Raw genomic sequence first — 19,811 nt, forward strand, 5'->3', positions numbered from 1 at the left:
TTCATGTTTGATGCAAAGCTTTGCAATGGAAAACAAATCTTAAAATGTTTAGAGTAACTGAGCAATTAATAAAGTCCTACTTTTGTTTTAATGAGATGCTTGTCAAAATTTTTGAGGCGCATTCTCACTATTTTTCTCTTTTCTTTAAGCACTCTTCTATTTTCTTTAATAGTTTCCTGCTCTATATAATATCTTCTTTACAATAAACAACTGCTTCATTTTTAGAAATCACAAATATGACCAACTGTTACGAACAAGAACTGTTTGTCAAAAAAATACATAAATTCACATCTTTAACTGTAATTTTTCCCTGAAAAATTTATTATATTGTATAGGAAATGTAACATCTTTCATTGTTCATAAAAATATACGTGTTCGATAGTTGAGTTTCATGAGTCAACAATTAGAACTAAGTCAGAATGTTTTGAAATTTTTGAAATAAAAAGCTACGATTCAATAACTCCTATCTTGATTTTATGATTTTGACAGAACCGTCATCATTCTCATTACTCATTTTATTCTTTTCGTGTGGAAATTTCATGAAAAACAACTACAGAAAAAACTACAAATTTTGTTCTTAAAGTAACACAATAAAAGGGAATTCTTAGTGGGATTTTAGTCACACTTCCGAGCGAAATGCATATTTCTCATGAATTTTCATACACTTTCACTCAAATCGGATTTGTTTCTACGTTGATATTCAACTTATTGTTTCTATATCTCACTGCTTTTCATATTAAGAAAATCACTGGAACATACAAACTTATGGTCCTTATTTTCACTTTTATTGGAATTGTTTTTTCTGCTTGGGAGCTAGTTGCTAGACCATTTGCTCACAATTACAATAAAGCGTTGATATATTTTAGTCTAAATTCATGGCTACAGGAGTATCCAGAGTTTCTCCAATTTGCTATAATACTCTTTGCAAGCTTTTATTTGGTTATTTTGGCAATTATTGCTGTTCAATTTGCTTTTCGGTACTTCACTCTCTGTAAACCACATCTTTCCAAAAAGTTTGGTGGATACGGAGTTATAGTTTGGTTGCTCTATTCACTCATTTCTGGGTTTATATATGGAGGTGCATTAGGCTATTTCGGATATCCTGATATCTATTCAGATGATTACATGAGGTAAGAACTCAAAGAGCCCAATAGAAGATGTATTCAATTGTTTCAGTGACGTAGTTGAAGAATGGTACAACCGCACAATAACCAGCTTCCCGCGTTTTCTTATAATTCCTTACGTGAGTTTCAAAACTTTTTTAGAAAATTCTATGAAACTTTTGATCTCTAAAGATGAGGGATATTTAATGTAGCTTAATTGAAGATTATATTCAAATAAATTGTTGTATTTTAGGCAGCAGATGGTTCTGTGAGATGGCAGAATATTGATTTTTTGATCGTTGGAGTTTTTATTTTGGAATTACAATATGCCATAATTATTTATTGTGGTGTTCGAATGCATACAATTCTTCAAAAAGAACTTCAACAACAATCAATTGTCAACCAAAAACTTCAAAAACAATTCTTCAGAGCTCTTGTAGTACAAACCGTTGTTCCAACATTCTTGTTCGTGCTTCCAATAGCTCCATTTTTAATTGGTCCGTTACTTGAACCAATTATTGAAATCGGAATGAACTTTCCAACTGGATGGATGTATGTTATATTGACTATCTATTCACCTATTGATACAATCGCATTTATGATGATTGTTCAAGAATACAAAAAAGCTTTGAGAGGTTTGACTGAGAATTTGGAACAGTTGAAATTATACTTTTTCAGAAGTTTTTCATCCAATTCTTCCTAAGAGAGTCAAGGTAATGAGCGAACTTACTATGCCAACAGGCCCAACGTCCACTTCCCGAGCAATTTAATTTGATATGAAAAAGCCTGCAAATCATTTTTGTTTGTGCATTTAATTTATTCATTCAGATTAAGAACTTTATAATTCCAATAAAAATGTTTATGTGATCTGTGTTGATAAAATTTCACAAATCAGAACACAATAGGAACAAAAATTTTCAACTGCGAAAGCACTATTATGAGCAAAATATGAATCATACTCATGAATTGAGTCACAACCAAAAAAGTAGTGAAAATAATATAGTTGATGTTATAGTTGATGATGTATGTTATAGTTGATGATGATGTTATATTTTTTTGGCTATCACAGTTTTTAAAAGTTCTCACTATTTTTCTTTTAAAAAAATCATAAAAATTCAACAACATATCCAGTTCGGTTTATTCGGCCGGCATTCAATTTTCTGAAACTTTTAAGTTTGAACGTACGAGAAGCTTATCGTGTTAAGCATCTCCCATTTTGAATACAAACCGACAAGAAGGAAAAGATTAATCCTAACTTTCTCCAAAGTATTTTACTTTACCATTCATAGTTCTATTTGCTTACTCATCTCTTCATTTTATTCTCTACTTTTCAAAGAAACAAGTTCAGGTGTCAAATAGTTTCTCTGAATCACTATTCGCTTTTCGTTTAAGCCCCCTTCTTTCCACATGACGTAATTTCAATTCAAGACTGCCTGGGACTCTCATCATTCCACAATCTCTCACTTCACAGTGTAAAGCTTCGGTCTTCTTTTCCTCTAAATGCCCATTATGTCCTTGTAACCTTCAAGCGATTACTCATCAACAGGTCCCGATGGTATAAAAGGGAATTGAAAGGGTCAAATGTCATAATCAAACTATACAATAAACATGACTTCCAGCTTTTTGTATGTTCTTTTCACTGTTTCTTGTTTGGCAGCACTTGTCTCAATTTCTGAAGCATGCTTCGCTTCGGGAATCTGTGGAGGAGGATGTCCTCCACCACCACCTCCAATGTGCTCGGGAGGTAAATACAAAAACTCTTTCTTTAAAATAGAAATTGAATTCTTGATATTCAGGATGTGGAGGTGGATACTCATGTGGTTCATATGGATGTTATAGAGCCAGAGCTCGAGGATCAAAGACTCTTTCTTTTAAAAAACCAGTAAGACTTTCAATCTCACAGAAAATTCTAAAATTATCAATTTCAGAGTGAAATGAACCCAGATGAGAGATTCATGAAGTGCTGTGAAGATCGTAACCTGCCAGACTCTTGCCTCTCAAAATGCTCTTACCGTTCATACACCAAATCAGCTCTTCAATCAATGTACTTCAAGCAAGACTCGTGCCCAATGCAAGCAGCCGCTGACATTCAATTCTGTGCTGCTCAAGGAAAAGATCACACCGCGTGCTGTGCTAGAAATGCAGTTGGAACTACATTAGCTGGTAATAAGGTCAGTTAAAAACCAGACTGTGATTAGCTAGACAGAAATATCTTCGAGGGCGAAAACATGACGTTGTTTGTTTTGAGAGAATACATCATCTTATGCGACTAAAAATATATTTACGACATCTCACTCAGACTAGTTTTGAAATTTAAATATTGAGCAATTCAACAGTATCGACTGAGAACAATAAATATTTTATGAAAATTGCAGTGCTTCACCTTCTGTGACCAACGTCCAGGAAACGTCACTCAACTTGATATGAGCTACTTGGCTTGCTATGACCGTTTCGAGAACATGAAAGCCTGTTTCTACCAGAAGGCTTCTGAAGCTTCCGATCCAATAGTCTCATTCAGCAATGATCGTGACAACAACAGAGAATTTGCAGTTGACACTGAAACCGCCGAATTCCGCCGTCCATCTCAAGAGCACTTCAGAGCCCCAACTTCTCCACAACTCCCACAAAACCCACTTTTTGCTGTCCAAAACTTGCTTGCCAGAACTTTCGGACAATAATTGACACGAATTGCACCGGTTTTTGTACATTTTGAGTTTTGTATGAACTGATTTGATTAAAACTAAATAAATTTTATAAGTCTGTATGAACTACAAAAAGGAACAATTTAAAACTACATACTTCACACATCTGCCAATCAGTTGTGCATATTATCTTATCAGTCTGCGTCTCCTATCATTTATAACAATCTTTTTGGACGTCCATTTGTTATCATTACAATTATAAAGTAAACCATGCATTTACTTCCTGGTATTCAAATTTTATTTTTATTTTCATTTTCTTGTTTTGTTGATTCTGTTATAGTTGAAACTTCTCTTGGCAAACTGAATGGAGATCAAATTGGCAACTTTCACTTGTTCAAAAAAATACCGTTTGCGAAGCCTCCGCTGGGGAAATTACGGTTTCAGAAACCGCAACCTGCCGAAACATGGAATGGCGTTAGAAATGCAAAAGGTTTGTGTGCTTATGGAAAATGAAAAATTATGATTTATTAAAGACTACGGACCAGCATGCATGTCAAACTCATCGACAACAAAAACTGTTCAGAAATGGGTTGATGAAGACTGTCTTCACTTGAATATATTCACATCTGAAACTTGTTTGGTGAGTTGTAGAAATCTTACTTTTAAAAAATAATTAAAAAAAAAGGATTATCTGCTAAAAGATCTTGAACACCTCTGAAATTTTATACATTTATAACCTTTCCAGAAATCTAAAAACTGTGCAGTCGTAATATATCTACACGGAGGAAATCTGCATTATGACTCGGCTGTAATGTTCAACGACACTTTCCTTCTACACACGTATGCCAGCCAAGGTTGTTTTTTCAAATTTAATTAAATAAATTCCATAAATAAATCTAAATTTCAGAAATAGTTTTTGTGATTCCCGCTGTTCGTCTTGGTATATTTTCTCATTTTGTGGTAGAAGATCAAAGTATTGCTCCAAACAATTTAGCTCTATTTGGTAACATTTCTAGCCATTTTTATTTCAAAGAAAACATTTTCAGACATGCTTCAAGCAATGGAATTTGCCAAATCGGATATTCATAATTTTGGAGGGAATAATAAAAGGACAACTCTTTTGGGGCACTCGTATGGAGGAACGGTTGCGTCTATGTTGAGTTTTAGTACCAAAGTGAATACAGATCTCAGGTAACTTTAAATAGTTTGTTTCAAGCATAAAATCTGATTTCAGTCTATTCCAACAATACATCAGTATGTCATCACCTACTAACTTTGATACTTTGGAACTTCAAGTTGAAAGAACTTATCGATTTGCGGAACATGCAAATTGTCTTCCAAAGAATTCGAAATTTATGAGGAAAAATCAAAAAGAAGTATACATGAGAGACTGTTTAAAAAAGAAGAGTGCTTCTGAATTACTCAGGTAAAATACAATATAAACAAGTTCACACAGTCTTCACTACAGAATTCAACGAAGTCTTGAAGAAGCTGGATATCCAGTTTATGGAGGATCCGTCATGCGAGGGCCTATTTTTCAAGAAGTTCTGGAACGAGATTTTATGGATTCTCCGAACAATATCACATCTTTAACAGGATGTACAAAATATGAATCTTTAGTTTATGATCACTATCGTAATATGGGAAAAGCTTTGGGATTTGAAAACTATGAAGAAGTCAATGAAAAGTATCGAAGTGATAGCAAGGAAGGAAAAATAGGTGAGAGTTTTGAATTATATATTTACTCTTAAAAATACTAAATATTCAGAATTTGATAACGTAAAAAATGCAACTCAAATAATGCTGATTCAAATTAGGACGAGAGTAAATAAAATATTAAAAAAGAACATTCCGGTGAGCTTTTAAATAAAAAGTTACCTCAAATAAAATTAATTGGATTTCCAGGCGTATCACTACGAGTATGCTTACCCGAAACATGCCAATCATACAGATGATCTCTTTTTCATAATGGGCGTTCATCCTTTTATTCAAGACGAAAATGAGATTAAGCTAGGAAATTTTTATAGAAGCATGTTTTTAAACTTTATCAAAACCGGGAACCCGGGAAATGGATGTGATGGTGCAAATTTGAATGGATCAACATATTTTGAAGTTAATTGGAATGAAACTACCGGAGAAAGACCAGTGATGAAAAATAATTTTGAGCAAAAGGTAAAAACAAACTGTTTACATGCCAACTCTAAAAGTAAACGTATATTTCAGATACTGGATTACTGGACCAAAAATATGATAGAATTCGATCGAGAAGTATCATTATTAAGAAACATTAAATCTCGGAGACAACCAGCATCAAGAGTTTTTTCAGCATATTACAGCTTTATGTCATTTCCTCAAACTCTATTTATTTTGTTCATTATTTTCTCATCGTTCGCTACAGGATATATAGCTTCAAGAACTTGTAGTATTGCTGATCACGACAGAAGTTTATATGTCCGATTAGATGGAACGGATTATCCAATTAAAAATTAGAATGTGTGTACATTGTTTGATTGTAACTATTTGAACTGTTTTCCAAGCCATTCCCTACTTGCCATTTTCAAATGTTTGAATTCCTGAAACAACTATATTTCCGACGTTTCAATATCATCAAATGTTGCCAAAAATCTTGAATACTTCCTTGTCGAAACTTTTTTTTGTGTCAATCGTAATTTTTCAAATAAACACGTTATCACTGCTCAATTTGGCATGTACTAGACATTTGATGACACTTTTCTTGAAAAACTAATTTTTCATTTAAAAAAACATTGTCTATAGCTGATAGAAGAGAATTTTATGTTAATTTTATGTAATAGAGTGTTCGAAATATCGTACGTTCTTAAAATTTGCAGACATTTTTCAGTTTCATCTGTATTTTTTTGATGGGGAAAAATTAAAAAAAAAACATGTCCAACGCTTTTCGATTTTTTCGAGGAAAAGAATAGATATTTAAACAATTGACAAACGATTTAATGCTGAGATCATCAACATTGATCCGCAGATTTGAGCGTTTCATGAGAGAGTTTCATTTGGATGTCGACTTAAACAAGATCAACAGATCAACATACTTTATGTGAAGTTAATTATTTTCAAGCATTTTTCAAAACATCAACGTAAAATTAGCCAGCTTCTTTTCCACAAGCGAATCCTTTAACTGGGGCGTCGTCGAGTACTTTTGAACACCTGAAATAGTCGCTTCGTTTAATTGTTTTTAAAGGTGAGACATACATTTCATCATCGATAGTTCGATTATTTGCTGTAATCCACAATGCAAGACAGTCCTGGTGAGGACCGGAGTCTGGGCCTAACCTATCTGGATTGTGTTGTTCCCAAGTGTATCCTTGTTTTTCCAATAGAAACTTGTCCTCGAAATCAAACCCGTCGAAACTTACACATCCCTCCTTTGTATTAAAAGTTAGCTTTTCTTGACATGTTACTTTTCTGACACCGTCTATCCATATTCGCTCGGTAATCTTTGGTTGAGAGGGATATCTTTCTACAAGACTGTAGGCAGTCTCTTAAAATTAAGATATGATACCGGGAAACAGATACAAATAGGCTTACTCCAAATATGATAAGTTTCATTTTCTGTTTCCAGTCCAGTCAAAGCGGCATTATATTCGTTACATGCCTTACTTGCTTCAACATGAGTACCATCTTGTCTGATAACTTTAATACACCAGCTGCCACGGGCCCTGTCAAAGTGCTCCCATTGAGGAGGACAACTCTTCATAGCTAAAAATTGGGCTTTTATGAAAATGTAAGCATAACTAGAAATTGGCATACCACTGTAGGAAAAATTCAAAACATTTCCATCCTCAGAAAGTTGTGTTGAATATTCATATTGCGTCAAGTTGGAAGTATTGTTGAAATGCCCATTGATAGTTCCTAGTTCAAAAGGAGTACACATGCTTTCAGTTATCGGGTCAAGTGAAACTGTCTGGAAGAACATTTTTAATTTATCAACCATATGCGCTAACTGTCCTAACTTTTAACGCGATTATCATGTTTCCACGGAACCTTTTCTGAATATGCATAAGATTTTGAATACTGCACAGTTGACATTCATTCGGCGTTGTAAGATTTGCTTGAGCAATCTAAAATCTTAAATTTTGTATTAATTGTTGTAAAATTTGTCAACACACCACACATGTATCATTTTGAGCACACGAAGTAACACAATCCTTCCACGTCTCCTTCTGTGCAAATTCTGTGTCAATACATGTCATAAGAGCTCCATGATGAATAATCATTGTGTTTAATGCATTCTGAATTATGAATGTTTACTCAGGTAATTCTTTAGCGTACTGCAAGCTAGTTAACTACTTTGCAGAGAAGAAGACTGGAAATATCTTTGACTTACATTTGTCGGTATAAAACAGAGCAGAGAAATCCACCACATCATTTTGTGCTCGTAAAAATGAAAACAAAAGAGATTTCCGTGTATGGTTGTATATTGAAAAACTCGTTCTACTTGACGTTTCTGAGGTTACCAACAAAGAAAATTCTTGGACCACTCGTGAGTTGTTCAGAATAAAAATTTATGTGAAAAATTTTGAACACAAATGGAAACGGACGAGTTCAATTGTTCAATAGTTCAAAAAATGGTTTTTACAGCGATAAATTGTGATTATGAAGCTTTCTCAAACAAATCCTCAAATTCTAGTCAATCTCGGTTGCAGTCATCTGAATTTTATTGAATTTTTTTACATCAAATCTTTCAGGAAACATTCCATCAAACTATAACATCAAAAAGTTTCCAAAAAAGCCATGCACATATTTTTTGGAGCTGTATACAAAATATTAAATTTTTATACAAAACAACTTGAAGAAGAATCGTTTTAATATATCTGAAAAAAATTACAGAAGAGAATACAATTTAATACTTGACAAAACATGGTGGATTGGAGGCAAAAAAAGCAAATAAGTATATTTTATGTTTGTCCACATTTTGAGAAAACTACAGAAAAAATAACTTAAAATTATGTGTTTATGATGCATTCAAACTAGAACGATGATCGAATCTCACAATGGCACAAGTTGTTGTATTTTGGGTCCGGAGTCCTGTCTTCTCAAGCGTCATTTTTAAAATCCACCGTTTTACTGTATTGAAATAATCTGAAACAATTTAAGTACAAGATTGGATTATAAATAGATATTACCAACCTATAGTAGCGGCTTTATAGTTCCAAATAACGAAAATATTGGGTAATGGGTCAATTGAAGGATAGAATACAATTGACATTGCAGGTATTTGTCCAAGTAATTCAAATGAGCTATTGAAAAATGTAGCTATGAAAATAAAGAAAGCAGGGGTGTGCATTAAAATTACGGGAATTATAGTCTGAAGGATCAATGCATAAAATAATTGAGATTGCAGACTTTTGAATTGAGCAGATTGAGATGATGATGGTAAAACAGATTTCATGTAATTGTAACTTTTAATGCCAATATAAAGAATTACCAATGTAGAGACAAACTGAATATATTATGTTCCGTTTTACGATTTGTTTATTTCTATAACTTACATTAGCTAAAAGCATGCACCCAATTCCTATAAAGGGTTTCCAATTGAAATAGTCTACTCCTGCAACAGATTCTGGATAGAAGTATGGGCCAATGTAATACACTTGGTCAATGGTGTGACCTGTTTTAAATAAGTACTCATTCCTGAAAAAAATATAACAAAATTAAAGGTCGAGTAGCGCCGCCAGTGGGGATTTTGGCAAATTGGCAAAATTTTGAAAAAGTTAGCTTTCGAGGAAATTTAAAGCAATTCCGCATGTTTCGACCCCTACAGTGTGTTTATACACATAATTAAAGCAGAATTACAGAATAAAAATAAGGGAAACACGTTTTTTTATGATTGACTTACAAAACTATGAGTGTCAAAAACTGAGTAATTGTCACTTTTTGACAGTAAACGAAACGAAAAAAAAAGAATTGGTCTCCCGCTTTATTTGGAGCTAATGCCAAGTTTATTCCTGCACTCCAAACAATTCCAAAAACAATTGGAAATGATAGCCAAATAAAGATTTTCCAAGATTGAAAAGCTGACATGAGAGTGTGACTAAAAAAATTCAGTTTTTGTATAAATTGAATTATACTCTGATACCTTGTAACTGTTGCATATCTATAGATGAAATGAATTGCAAAGATTGCAATTGAGGTTCCAAACATTGACGAGAATGTTACTGAAAGGTAATTTATACTTTATCAAGTAAACAATCCTAGAGTTAAAATCAAACCTGTTGCTGAGAATGTCAGGGGTTGTGGGATAATTGTTTTATCCGACTTAATAATGACAAAGAAAGCAGAATCTATGCTAAATATCTCCTGAACATAAAATTTTAAAAGAACATATTAAAATTTAAAAAATACCGGAACTGTTAACATATCTAAAATAGCGTATATCAACTCAAAGAGAGCGATGTAGATCATCAAATATTTATAGGTTCCCAGCTTTTTTGGAGATTTCGTTAAAATTAGAAAAATCAAAAACGCATTTATCAATATTCCAAACCCAGCTGTACATCGTTGAATTATTGTGTGATAAGCATGCATTATTTTATTTTAGGAACTGTTAGAAAAAATATAACCGGAAGTATTTAAAAATGAATCCTGATCCCTTTAATAACAGTATCAACTAATGAAATACGTAGACCCAACAATGTTTATATACCATAATACTACAATCCCAAGAGGATCCTTGTGTTTTGGTATCATAATTGCACTTTGTTTTATTACGATTTATCCTCCTACTTGAATATGAGCAATTGAACACCTGTTCTTTAATTTATGATGATCAGACAGTGACGACGACGGATGATGTATAGATAAATGCGGGAAGTTACTTGTTCTTCTAAAGTAGTTTTGAAGTTATTAAATTTTGAATAATTATAAAGTGTTTATATTTTTTAGAAAATTTGTTTCACATCACAATTTCACAAGTTCAAATTTACTTTCATTTACCCAAAATAAACCATACAAGTTATATGTATTGATAACAACTGATAAATTGTTATAAGCCGATAAAACATCACGGTCAATTTTGAACATTTGACGCTGAACTCCTGTTTAAAGTATTTTTAATGCTGAATGATCAAGCAGTTCACTGGACCACGAGATACTTGGCAGAATTTTGTGGAATCCGTCGAAAATTGCAGATTTTTGAATTTCTGAAAAAGAAACTTGAATTCACGACAAGAACATTTTTACATGCCTCCGCTTGACAAAAAAGTACATAATTGGTGAGAGAGTTCACACCAAGATCGAATTGAATTCCTTCTTTGGTCGCCTTGGAGATTGCCTGAAAACTTTGAATAGTTTTTCGACTAACATAGCATTGTTATTAATAAATCAAAACTTTAAAAATAGTTCAATTTTGACAACTAACCTTCTCGACAACTCTTCTCAACTTTCCAGATGTGCATCTAATCTCAGATTCAGGTTCCTCGGTATTCTTCCAAAATTCTCCAGTCTCTCTCTTCTTCCTTCCACTTCTTCCACAAAGACAACCACATTCAGGAGGCATTGGACAATCGGTTCCATCTGCTTGTTTTGGAATTGTACGTCTCGGTTCTGTAGTTGCTCCAATAAAATTCATCGCTTGAAATTGTGGAAGTAGATTGGGAATTGGAGGATATCCAAGATTTGCTCCTTGAAATTCTCCATAATAACTAGGAGATTGGGATAGTGGCAAGGGTTGTTGGCAGTGGATATGGAACATTGAAAGTGTGAAGATTGATAAAATAGACAAATATTTCATGGTGATTATAGAGAATGGATGGAAGAAAAAAGGAATCGCCGCGATTGTCATCCATATGTTTTATAGGACTAGTTTCTTCAGGATGAAGCTGATATAGATATATAGATATGGATATAAATATATCAATGATAAATTGAAAAGATCAAATGCGTAAAAGGAAGCACCTGAATAGAGAAATAAGTTACCATAAGAATTGGAAAATAATTTGTTTGTGAAGAGTTGGATATTTGAGAAACACTTTTTCTTTTATTTATGTTTTGGACATGTGTCTAACAATTCGAACTTGCTCATTCTGCACAATGTTTTATCAGTACATACTATTAAGCATATCGGATTAGGATATGTTCTACTTCTAGAAAATTAATCAAGTGATGATAAGTACTGTACATTCGGCAAATTATAAAGTGAAAACCTGTTTTGCAAATAAACTTTGCAGGGTCATGTAGTGTTTTTTTTAAATTGTACTCTACGAATTAATTTTCTAATTTACATCGAATTTCTGCTTTTGCATTTGTTTCAATTAACTTTGCCTGTCACCTACTTGTTGTATTTTGTCTTTTGTGCATACGCGGAAGATAGTTTTTAAGTGACGTATCCTTCAGGTTCAAACTATCAGAAACACAATACGACTAACAATAAATATATTTAAAAATTCAAAAGATTCGCGGAACTCTAGTAAATTGAATCAAACGTTTTGAATGTGTGAAGGACGTGTTGCCACTTTGCGGCAAGTACAATAGAGCACAAATTTCTGCGACTAAGTTGGATATGCTATATGCTCCTCGAGTACTTTTCAGATTTTTTGTTGACACATTCGGAATTCTTGTTCAGTTTCATTTTATTCTTCAAAAGTGTCGTGTTTACTTGTCCTCAAAAAACCAAGTAACCTAACATCCTTATCAATAGCTTTTCTTGTCGCCTTCCGGTGTGCCATATCATCTCTAATTCTCTTAACTCTCTTCTATTTATTTACTGTTTCACTTACTGTCTATCACCTAATGAAGTCGATGTTTGTGTCTTTGAAGAGAATTAGAGAAATAGAAAGATACTGAAAAAATGATAATGAAAATGAAAGAGGCTCGTGATTATTTGACAAATATATAAGGATAGGCAGGTGTTGAATTGGAGACATGGTTTTTCATTTTTTCTTATTTTTTTACTGGTTCAAACTGTTAACAGCATCTTTATATTTATTGCTTCTTCTTGATGGAAATGGTTGATTTCAGGATGAAGACATTTTTCATCGTAGCTTCATTGCTTGCTGTAGGACTCGTTCTTGCCGAAGATTCAGAGGAGAAATCGGAAGTTGTAAGTGAATGAGATTTTTTTTACTTTTCTCTACCAAAAAGTATGTTAATTTGGACGCTTTTTTAACACTCCAAGTACAAGGGAACTTTTTTTTTTACTTTTGGCTGGAAATAAAATAAATTGTTAAACCTTTCAGAAAGATGTGAAGCCGTGGAAAAAGTTGGACTTCAAGAAGCGTGAGCCAGAGTTTTTGAAGGAAATGAGCCAAGACGCAAAAACTGCCTATTTTGGAATCAAGTTCAATCCAGAATTGACAAAAGCTGAGAAGACTCGAATGTTGAAGGAATGGGCTGATCAGTACGATGTTGAGGTAAATTATTTTCCACGAGGAAGAGAAACTTATTGTTCAACTATTTCAGGATGATATGCAAAAGTTCTTGGACGCTAAGAAAGCAGATTGTGATAAGAAGAAACAAGAGCGCAAGGACAACTATGAACGCCTTGGAGATCTTATTGAAAAAGCCGATGAAATTCTTGATGATCAAGAGAACACCTGGAATGGAGCCAACGAAAAGCTTGAGGCATTGGTCAAGGATGAGAATCGTGATGTTATGAAGGCATTCCAATCATTCTATCCATTTGTTGGAAGAGACAGTGAAGGACCAAGACATGGTCATGGGCATGGACACGGACACCGATTCCATCATGGAAGACGTTTCGGTAGAAATATTGGTGGAGGAGCTGCTCCAAGATACAATGGAGGAGGAATCGGAAGCGGAATCTCTATTGGAGAGAACCCAAGACATCATAATGGAGGTATTGGAAGTGGAATTTCAATGGGAGAAAGACATCGGGATGGAGAAAGCTATGATGCATATGGAAACTCAAAGCATCATCACAAGAAACACCATGGATTCTAATTTTCCATTATTGGCCAGACACGAAATGTTTATATGTTTTATAGAGACCTGATTTTTTTTCCTGATAAATTATATTTATTTGAATTTAATAAATTTTTGAAGCTAATTCGATCAGTTTTTTTGAAACAACAAATGAACCCACCAGCAGAGTGAGTTCATTCTCGGTGCACAAGTCTACCTTGGAATCTTCAAATCAATTAACACAATTTCAAATGGCGCGTTTAAATAATAATAATATCAAATATAATTTCCGCATTTGTTAACTCGACTTTTCATTGAACACAAAGGTTCTTAAATCAAAATTAGATTTTCAAAGTTTCTACTAAAATCTAAAATTATCTTTTTTGTTTACCCATCCCTAATTCACTGACAAAATTGGTTTGATAACAAAGTGATACAAGCAAGGCCAATTTTTATCAATTGGAACAAAAATCATAAGACTATTGAATGACGTGATATTTTATATTGAAGCATTCCGCGTATCTGCGTGGGTTAAAACACATTTGAATCACAAACTACGATTAGAATATTGGAATTCTTAAAATTGCACATATCCGTTTTTGTACGTTTTGTTCTGAAACGAACTCAAAGATTGTTGGTTGACTCACATGAAATGTGGCTCCAATAAAACGAATACATTTAACACAATCCGGGGAACTCTTGGCATAATTGCGATGGAATAGCTTTGGAAATTTGAGAACCATTATAGATTTTTTGACAAGTTCTTGATGATTCCATTACTCTATTTAATTTTAATTTATCAAGTACATATAAAATATTTTTGCAAGCAGTTTGTGAGAAGATGTGCTACTTTTTTTGGTTCTTACTTAGGTCGTTCCAAAAATTTTTATTAATTAGAGAAAATTCCATACAGTGCACAAAATATGTAAGGTTCTATAGAGTAACATTTCACATTTTATTCTGAATTACAATACAGTCCCAAAAATTAAAATCTATCGTAGCGAACTGAATTGTGGTTGTTAATCTTATGAAGTTTTCCGATCAAGTTGAGAACTGCAGGGACTATCTGAAAAACATTGAGAGATGAATCACAATCAAACAAGTGTGAAATTTAGTTTACGTCAGTGCACTCAAATGTCTAGACTCTTATACCTTTGGATATTTCTCAGTGAGTACTTCGATTTCCTTTTTTCTCTCCTCATTGCTCATCTTCTGATTATTGTAGATTGCAGAAATCTGACGGGAGACATATCCGACTTCGTCACTGATTTTTTGAATGTCCATTTGTACACTTTGACGGATTTGAGCAAGAACCGGGTCTTTCTGAAAAATTACATAGGAATAGTAGTATTTAATAATAAACCATCATAAAATGATTGTCGGATAAAACCAATTAAAACCTACATCTTTTGGCTCCGCGAGGTTCTCCAGACCACCATATCTTGGATAATTCTTCACTCTCACTCCACGACTATAAAACCGATTACTGATTTGATCTTCAGTATTTCCATCTGATCCAAATGCAGTTAGGTATCCTGGCAAACTTGGCAATCCACGAAACGCTTCGGATGATGAGGATACACACAAAAGAATTACCAATGGCAACATGTACAACATCATGTTTTGTTTGGGTAGCCAAATTTGAGTAACCTAGAATAATGCCAAATTAATAAACTACTATTCGTTCCAAGAGAAATTTGTACAAGACTGATACACAAAAAAGAAAAAATAATGAGAATGTGGGCGGAGTTGAATACGTGAATAGAAGAAAACTAGCTGAAGTGTATAATTTGAAAATTTTTGGTTTTTTCTTGTCAAAGTGATTGATGTCGTTTGAGTTGCAAATTGTTTCAAATTGAAGGCTATTCTTGTTCAAATTTCGTGCTCAGAATGTCAATTGGGAACACCCATTAAAAAGTACAGCTGTGCTGCCCAAAATAACAAAAACGTTTTCTTTGGAAATTGAAACTAATAAAACGTTTCAATCAAGCATTTGAATCCTCAACTCACATCATTTATATATGCGCGGACCTACACCAAAGCAGATACATTATTCAAATGAATTCTCAATAGAGAATACTTTTAGTTTCATTATTTTTTTTCCGAGGATTAAGCTTCTGACGTTTGATACGAGAGAAAAACTATTTTGAGTTAACAATAGGAAACTTCAGTAGGCGGAACAAGATTAGTGTCACGTATGTGATTTCAATATTCTGAAAATTTTTGTTCAAAAATCAAGAGGATTTAACTATTTCAAAAGAGCTATGTAATAAAATAAATTCAAACTAATCTTGAAGAGGCTTTTGAAGAACAATGAAGACGCTTGTAGATGCGGAGTTTGAAATAAAAATAATTTTGTTCGTTTCCACATTTCAATTCTAACTTGTCCTCTGAAGCGTGAATAACTCAAAAATTATTTTCAGCAGTATAAAAAAGTTATAAGCTGAAAAATTGAAATAAAAATCAACACGCAAAGACGAGAAAGGAACATAATTTCAGCTTGAAAGTTCAAATTATCTGAAAATTGGCAAGCTAAGCTTTTGTCGAATTTGAGCGGAAATTAAGGGTTTTGAGATGTGACGCAAATGAAAAAATGATTGATGAGCGATTAGTTTTTTGGAAAGAAAAAACATTGAAATGAAAACTAACTGCAAAAATGTTTGATGAGAGAAGTCGGAAGTATTTTGAAAATCCAAGGGTTCAGTTATGAGATAGAAATATAACAACTAAATATTTCAAATTCTGGCTAACAGTAATTTTTTTAAGTCGCATACTTTTCATTAGCATTTTGTGTTAAAAATCTTAAGGGTAACCAAAAACCTTGAAATCCAACAAAAAGCAAATGAATTAAATGTTATAACTATGTATTCCGCTAATAGAGAAATACCTGGGCTAGTAAATAATTGAATAAGACATAATGTTAACAAGAGTCTTTCATAGTCATAATTTATTTTTTCAATCAAGCCAAGAATCAAAGGCGAAAGCACCATAGTTCAAAGAAGTGCATCTATTTTTTGATCACTCAATAGAACGTTCTGAACATCTACGTACTTACCTCCGATTTCAAAAAGTTGTAGACAGCTTTGACAAAAAGCCTGGCACCTTTTGTTACGGCGTCAAAAAATATAATTCTGCTTCAAATTGAGATAAGCGATTTTAATCGAATACATAAATAAAATCAATTTTTATTTAGAAATAAAACGTTTTCAGTTTTTAAAAGAAATACTTAATGGTTCAATACAGGTTTCTTGAAAAAATTTTTTAAACCATTCTAAAGATTTTTAGAACAAAAATACAAAAGAACTCGACTCGTGTAAAAATCATTAATAATTATTTTTTATTTGGTTTTTCTTCTTCCATATCAATTCTCATGTCTGCTCTCGGATCTTCATTTTCCTCGGTAACGAACTCAAGATCTGAAATAAAATATTTCATTGCTTCATCGCAAAACTAAAACAAACTGCTGAAAGCACTTTGCGTACTCTCTCCACCCGGTGATTTGACTGTTTGTCCTTTTGGATGTGAGATACTTCTACTGAAAGTTGGGTAATAAGGTTAGTTAAGCTGAATTAATCCAATTAATTACCCAAGCTTCAATCGAGTACTCAATCTACGGAATCTTCTTCGAATTGACGATTCTCTTCTCTGATCATTTGATCCTGAGGCTCCCGATGCAACACTGGTTTTGCTATCGACGTGAACCATTTTTGATTTATCAGAGTCTGGTATCCTGAATTAAAACTAGTTTTATTTATAAATTTTCTTCAACTGAACTTACACAACATCAGCAGCAGAACCTTGAAGAATATGTGGATGCTCAGCAAGAACACTTGGGTACATTGGACCAAATTTGGGGTCCGAAAACTGATCAATATTCAGTATTGGGCATTCTGCATGGCTTTCATCTACAATTTGCATTCCAGTCTGTAGAAAAGTTAGTTTTGAAGTTTTAATCGAATTGGAAATTCTCGAAGTACGTGTTTTTATTGGGTTTCTTGTCTTTAGTTAAATAATAATTCTCACCTTGATGTTTTTATCAATGACCCAATTTCCCTCAAAATCGTCATCATCTTCACCGAACGGATTCAGAAGGGCTTCAGCTACCTAAAAATATAAATTCAAGTATAATAAGGGATTCATGTTCTACATACTTTCATCCAGCCGAGATAAAGGAAAAACGATGTAGCAGGAATCAAGGGAATATGACGATACCACTGAAAATAAGGAATAAATGTATGTACTCGGTTTCACTAATTAGTTCAGAACTCACCAAATATTCTTCAGTTTCCATTGGAATGTACTGTCTTGTGAACAAAGTGAAGAAGAAATGAATTCGAACAGCAAGGAAAACGATCTTTAAATTTTAAACTTTTAATATTGGGAAACATTTTTTGACCAACCTGTGGATAAGAAATAGGAATTGGAACCCAGTCGAACTTACACAGATTTTCGAGTTGGGTTCGAAAATCTCGAATATTCTGAAATGCATTACCTATTAGAGTTGAACACTTCGATCACAATAAACTCACATTCAAAACATTATTGGTAGAAACGGGGGCTTCGATATATTTTTGCTTAAAATTTATTTATTTTTCTCAGGACACATCGCTCCCCACCTCTTGCATCCGCCATACAATTGAATTACACCAATTGATAGGTACCCAATACTTGTTATATCCAGTCTCAGTCTGTTCCAACTCATGAAGCTCATTTTCAAAAATGAAACCTGCTTCCATCAAACTTTTCATGGTAGGAAACCGTCGACGAACTCTCATAGAAATGTCTCTGTACACCATTGCCTTGAAACATTTGAAAGTTTAACAAAACATGATGCATTGAAAAAAAAACCTGCGACAATACCAAATATCGAATAATAGATCTTCGTGCCAAACGAACATTGTCATCTGATCCACGAATAATTGTAGAAACTGAGAGGGCAACACTTAAAATTGAAATAAATTGGCTTATAAGATGGAGATTACTTACGTTTCAATGAAACCAATATTTTGTAAAATAGTTTTCCATCGATCGACAACAATTGTAACAAAAAATCCGAGCATAAACTTTATATCAAGAATTCCGAGTTGATCATCTAGACGAGCGGCTTCTATACTTATTGCTCTGAAATCTTCAATCAATGCTTATTCCAGCTAAATGTCGGTAAAGATGTGACCAAGAAATTTTTGAATTTTTGAATTTTCGTAGGCGTTTTCCGGGCGAGATGCGGGGAAACAAGGGAATATGGGTGGTGGACAAGAGTCCCTCCGAGTCCACCTTTCCTTTGCGGTCATTTTTTTTCCAAAAAATAGCTTACGTCTTAGTTTCTGGAGAAAAAGATAAATTGATAATAAGTGCAATAGCTGTGTACAATCCAATCCATACAAGAAGCTCAGCCCACACAGCTTTTAAAACTGATCCTTTCCATTTTTGAAGTAATTTTAAAAACGCCGAATATCGAGCAGATGAAACAGACAATGCATATGAAACTGTCATATTTTTGAGAAATTAATTTTCGAATAAAATCACATTGAAGTCTTTCAAATTATTTATGTTTACAGCGAAACGATATTTTAGAAATAGAAAACAAGTGAAATGTTTTCGAACAATTGCAGATGAAATGTGTGCGATAAAAACTGTTGCTGAATGCGTCATTTACATAGTTCAGGGTATGCTCACCCGTTTTGGAATTGGAATATCATTATTCGGATGATAAATAGTTGTGAAGTTCACGGCAAAGATCACGGAGGAATCGGGAAACCAGGTCACATATGGAGTTCTGAAAAGCTATCTGAAAATGAGATAATTCTCAGAAAAATGATCATGATCTAAATGATCAAACTTGTTGACATGAAAGAAACAAATTAATTTCGAGTTACCGAATTGCCATTTCAACTTTCTCCAATACCGTGTTTTTGCAGATGTACATTATTTTCGTTGTTCCTAATTTTTTTTTCCTGTTTCAGAGATCTATGTAATTTTTGATAGGTTGTCCTCATGTGCCACTTTGATTCAACTCTTTCAATTTTTTACCATTATTTGCTTTAAAACAATATATTGCCTTCCTTTTTCAACTTGTGATTCAAATTCTATGTCTTGTTTCTTGGATGCTCTAAATATCTGAAAACGTAATAAAACAGAAAAAGGTAATCCAACCCTTCTAACCTTTTTTCTC

The 19,811-nt window shown here is 33.4% G+C and overlaps 9 protein-coding genes and 4 non-coding genes across 14 annotated transcripts; 6 read left to right on the plus strand and 7 right to left on the minus strand.

Moving 5' to 3' along the window:
* Positions 1 to 636: 636 nt before the first annotated feature.
* Positions 637 to 1,873, plus strand: str-44 (Seven TM Receptor; the record flags this gene model as incomplete). Its single annotated transcript, NM_068730.1, has 4 exons — positions 637 to 1,130; positions 1,177 to 1,243; positions 1,357 to 1,738; positions 1,782 to 1,873. The coding sequence occupies 4 exons, from the start codon at positions 637 to 639 to the stop codon at positions 1,871 to 1,873; spliced, it is 1,035 nt and encodes a 344-aa protein (NP_501131.1).
* Positions 1,874 to 2,688: 815 nt separating this feature from the next.
* dbd-13 (DB domain-containing protein) lies at positions 2,689 to 3,934 on the plus strand. The gene is made up of 4 exons (NM_068731.7): positions 2,689 to 2,847; positions 2,900 to 2,985; positions 3,032 to 3,274; positions 3,479 to 3,934. Exons 1-4 carry the CDS (start codon positions 2,712 to 2,714, stop codon positions 3,779 to 3,781), a joined length of 768 nt encoding a protein of 255 aa, NP_501132.1. The 5' UTR covers positions 2,689 to 2,711; the 3' UTR covers positions 3,782 to 3,934.
* A 50-nt stretch (positions 3,935 to 3,984) lies between these two features.
* On the plus strand, positions 3,985 to 6,443 carry cest-10 (Carboxylesterase type B domain-containing protein). Its single transcript, NM_068732.8, has 10 exons — positions 3,985 to 4,235; positions 4,279 to 4,385; positions 4,491 to 4,599; positions 4,653 to 4,748; positions 4,792 to 4,936; positions 4,980 to 5,171; positions 5,214 to 5,464; positions 5,514 to 5,599; positions 5,651 to 5,917; positions 5,969 to 6,443. The coding sequence occupies exons 1-10, from the start codon at positions 4,016 to 4,018 to the stop codon at positions 6,233 to 6,235; spliced, it is 1,740 nt and encodes a 579-aa protein (NP_501133.3). The 5' UTR covers positions 3,985 to 4,015; the 3' UTR covers positions 6,236 to 6,443.
* Positions 6,444 to 6,861: 418 nt separating this feature from the next.
* clec-179 (C-type lectin domain-containing protein) lies at positions 6,862 to 8,147 on the minus strand (the record flags this gene model as incomplete). Its single annotated transcript, NM_068733.2, has 7 exons — positions 6,862 to 6,925; positions 6,971 to 7,259; positions 7,307 to 7,477; positions 7,529 to 7,682; positions 7,732 to 7,839; positions 7,888 to 8,010; positions 8,106 to 8,147. The coding sequence occupies 7 exons, from the start codon at positions 8,145 to 8,147 to the stop codon at positions 6,862 to 6,864; spliced, it is 951 nt and encodes a 316-aa protein (NP_501134.2).
* Positions 8,148 to 8,732: 585 nt separating this feature from the next.
* Positions 8,733 to 10,306, minus strand: str-249 (Seven TM Receptor; the record flags this gene model as incomplete). The annotated part of the gene is made up of 7 exons (NM_001307282.1): positions 8,733 to 8,860; positions 8,909 to 9,221; positions 9,271 to 9,412; positions 9,618 to 9,812; positions 9,858 to 9,936; positions 9,991 to 10,078; positions 10,124 to 10,306. The coding sequence occupies 7 exons, from the start codon at positions 10,304 to 10,306 to the stop codon at positions 8,733 to 8,735; spliced, it is 1,128 nt and encodes a 375-aa protein (NP_001294211.1).
* 21ur-14199 lies at positions 8,883 to 8,903 on the plus strand. Its single transcript, NR_056122.1, has one exon.
* Positions 8,884 to 8,904, plus strand: 21ur-8221. The gene has a single exon (NR_056123.1).
* A 332-nt stretch (positions 10,307 to 10,638) lies between the features above and the next one.
* Positions 10,639 to 11,580, minus strand: C42D4.13 (Ground-like domain-containing protein; the record flags this gene model as incomplete). 2 transcript variants are annotated; one of them, NM_001372863.1, is made up of 3 exons in its annotated part: positions 10,639 to 10,920; positions 10,965 to 11,051; positions 11,139 to 11,580. In NM_001372863.1, 3 exons carry the CDS (start codon positions 11,508 to 11,510, stop codon positions 10,831 to 10,833), a joined length of 549 nt encoding a protein of 182 aa, NP_001360300.1. The 2 variants fall into 2 exon arrangements, with proteins under 2 accessions (NP_001360300.1, NP_001293709.1); NM_001306780.1 differs by having other exon boundaries at positions 10,831 to 10,920; positions 11,139 to 11,348.
* An 831-nt stretch (positions 11,581 to 12,411) lies between these two features.
* Positions 12,412 to 12,556, minus strand: C42D4.17. The gene has a single exon (NR_056124.1). It is a non-coding gene; the product is annotated as an Unclassified non-coding RNA C42D4.17 (non-coding RNA).
* Positions 12,557 to 12,736: 180 nt separating this feature from the next.
* Positions 12,737 to 13,783, plus strand: srlf-7 (SXP/RAL-2 family protein Ani s 5-like cation-binding domain-containing protein). The gene is made up of 3 exons (NM_068735.6): positions 12,737 to 12,818; positions 12,955 to 13,128; positions 13,178 to 13,783. The coding sequence occupies exons 1-3, from the start codon at positions 12,738 to 12,740 to the stop codon at positions 13,676 to 13,678; spliced, it is 756 nt and encodes a 251-aa protein (NP_501136.1). The 5' UTR covers position 12,737; the 3' UTR covers positions 13,679 to 13,783.
* Positions 13,784 to 14,505: 722 nt separating this feature from the next.
* nssp-42 (DUF148 domain-containing protein) lies at positions 14,506 to 15,295 on the minus strand. The gene is made up of 3 exons (NM_068736.5): positions 15,044 to 15,295; positions 14,792 to 14,962; positions 14,506 to 14,705 (listed from the first exon to the last, which is right to left on the minus strand). The coding sequence occupies exons 1-3, from the start codon at positions 15,257 to 15,259 to the stop codon at positions 14,625 to 14,627; spliced, it is 468 nt and encodes a 155-aa protein (NP_501137.1). The 5' UTR covers positions 15,260 to 15,295; the 3' UTR covers positions 14,506 to 14,624.
* Positions 15,296 to 16,808: 1,513 nt separating this feature from the next.
* best-16 (Bestrophin homolog) lies at positions 16,809 to 19,284 on the minus strand. The gene is made up of 13 exons (NM_001028173.5): positions 18,954 to 19,284; positions 18,626 to 18,760; positions 18,488 to 18,581; positions 18,256 to 18,438; positions 18,169 to 18,213; positions 18,040 to 18,117; positions 17,910 to 17,993; positions 17,791 to 17,853; positions 17,663 to 17,743; positions 17,418 to 17,563; positions 17,226 to 17,369; positions 17,101 to 17,174; positions 16,809 to 17,055 (listed from the first exon to the last, which is right to left on the minus strand). The coding sequence occupies exons 1-13, from the start codon at positions 19,130 to 19,132 to the stop codon at positions 16,970 to 16,972; spliced, it is 1,392 nt and encodes a 463-aa protein (NP_001023344.2). The 5' UTR covers positions 19,133 to 19,284; the 3' UTR covers positions 16,809 to 16,969.
* Positions 19,043 to 19,063, minus strand: 21ur-13199. Its single transcript, NR_056125.1, has one exon.
* Positions 19,285 to 19,811: the final 527 nt, after the last annotated feature.

The sequence above is a fragment of the Caenorhabditis elegans genome, chromosome IV (genome assembly GCF_000002985.6).
Source record: "Caenorhabditis elegans chromosome IV".
Taxonomy (NCBI): domain Eukaryota; kingdom Metazoa; phylum Nematoda; class Chromadorea; order Rhabditida; family Rhabditidae; genus Caenorhabditis; species Caenorhabditis elegans.